Genomic DNA, 2,176 nt, shown 5'->3' on the forward strand with positions numbered 1-2,176 from the left:
AGTGAAACAACTTCTTTCATGCAAGAAACTCAAACAGTATTCAAGAATCAGGAAGCTGCAATGAGAAATCAAGAAGCATTAATTAGAAATCTTGAAACTCAGATCAGGCAAATTTCTGAAAGGGTTCAAGGCACTTTTCCAAGTAATACCATTATGAATCCTAAAGAACACTGCAAGTCTATTACCACCAGAAGTGGAATAGTAATTCAACCAGTGGAGAAGAAAAAGAATGAGGAAAGGAAGGAAAAATAAGTTGATGTTGATGCCAATGCTGACATTGGAGAAAAAGAAAAGGAGGTTGCTAAAGAAGCTGTTGCAGAAAAAGCTGTTCCTGAAAAGAAGGAGTTCAAATGGGAGAAAAAGAAAGCTCAAGAAAAGCAAGAAAAATCATTGGAGCTCTCACCTTATGCAAAAATTCCATACCCATAGAGGCTCAGACAAGAAATTCAAAAGCAACAGTACTCCAGGTTCCTTGATATTTTCAAGAAGCTGCAAATCAATATTTCATTTGCTAAAGCCTTGGAGAGCATGTCGAATTACGCTAAGTTCATGAAAGATCTTCTATCAAGAAAGCGTAAGCTGAAGGAATGTGAGACATTGACTTTGACAGAGGAGTGCAATTCTATAATTCAGAAGAAGTTGCCTCCGAAGCTTAAAGATCTAGGTAGCTTTAGCATTCCCATAGAAATTGGAAACATTGATGTGGAAAATGCGCTATGTGACTTGGGGGCAAGCATTAATCTAGTGCCTCTCTCCATTTGCAAAGCTCTGAGAATTCATGAATTGAAGCCAACAAAAGTCTCATTACAGTTAGCTAACGAATCTATCAGAAGGCCAGACGGAGTAATTGAAGAAGTCTTGGTAAAGATAGATAAGTTTATCTTCCCTGCAGATTTTGTTATATTAGACATGGAAGAAGATGCTGAAATTCCATTACTTCTGGGAAGACCTTTCTTGGCTACTGCAAGGGCTATGATTGATGTTGAGCAAGGCAAGCTGATGTTGCGGGTTAACGAAGAAACTGTGACAATTGATGTCTTTGAATCCATGAAGCATCCAACTGACGGAGGAGATTGTTTTAAAGTTGATGTGATTCATGATGCCGTACTTGAAACCGTTGATGAAATACTCCAACCACTAATGGAATTGGAGTCATTAGAAGAAAACTATTGCAAGATACAACTGAAGAAACAGAGGAAGAACAAATGGTTGAAAAGTTAGAAAATAAAGTTGATGATGTTACTCAGGGAGAACCTAAAGTTGAATTGAAAGAGCTTCCTCCTACCTTGAAGCATGCATTTCTAGTAGAAAGCAATACATATCCAGTGATCATCAATGAGAACCTGACAACCATTGAAGAAGAAAAATTATTAAAATTGTTGAAGGAGCACAAAACGGCTATTGGATGGTCTATTACAGACTTGAAGAGAATAAACCCATCCTTTCTCACTCATAAAATATTGATGGAGAATGATGTGAAGCCAGTCAGACAACCACATAGAAGACTAAATCCGACTATGAAAGAAGTTGTGAGAAAAGAAGTCGTGAAGCTCTTGGATGCTGGCATGATCTATCCAATTTCTGACAGTGCATGGGTGAGTTCGGTACAAACAGTTCCAAAGAAAGGTGGGATTACAGTGGTGCGAAACGAAAACAATGAATTGATTCCCACAAGAACAATTACTGGCTGGAGAATATGCGTCGACTACAGGAGACTCAATGCTGCTACGAGAAAGGATCATTTTCCTCTACCATTCTTAGATCAAATGTTAGAGAGACTAGCGAGACATTCATACTATTGTTTCCTTGACGGCTATTCCAGATATAATCAGATAGCGGTTGCTCTAGAAGATCAAGAGAAGACAACTTTCACTTGCCCTTACAGTGTTTTTGCTTACAGACGTATGCCCTTCGGGTTGTGCAATGCACCCACCACATTTCAAAGGTGTATGCTGTCCATTTTTTTGATATGATTGAGAATTTTATTGAAATATTTATGGATGATTTTTCTGTCTTCGGTTCATCTTTTGATTTATGCTTAACTAATTTAGCTTGTGTCTTGCATAGATGCCAAGAGAGTAACTTAGTACTCAACTGGGAAAAATGTCACTTTATTGTAAGAGATGTCATATTATTAGGCTATAAGATTTCTGAGAAAGGAATTGAGGTAGATAGA

The 2,176-nt window shown here is 37.8% G+C and overlaps 1 protein-coding gene across 1 annotated transcript; it reads left to right on the forward strand.

Moving 5' to 3' along the window:
• Positions 1–528: 528 nt before the first annotated feature.
• On the forward strand, positions 529–1,221 carry LOC133294950 (uncharacterized). The gene has a single exon (XM_061493721.1). It carries the CDS (start codon positions 529–531, stop codon positions 1,219–1,221), a length of 693 nt encoding a protein of 230 aa, XP_061349705.1.
• The last annotated feature ends 955 nt before the right edge of the window (positions 1,222–2,176 follow it).

This window comes from Gastrolobium bilobum, unplaced genomic scaffold (genome assembly GCF_033153095.1).
Source record: "Gastrolobium bilobum isolate Gb01-03AN ecotype WA unplaced genomic scaffold, APGP_CSIRO_Gbil_v1 utg48630, whole genome shotgun sequence".
NCBI lineage: Eukaryota > Viridiplantae > Streptophyta > Magnoliopsida > Fabales > Fabaceae > Gastrolobium > Gastrolobium bilobum.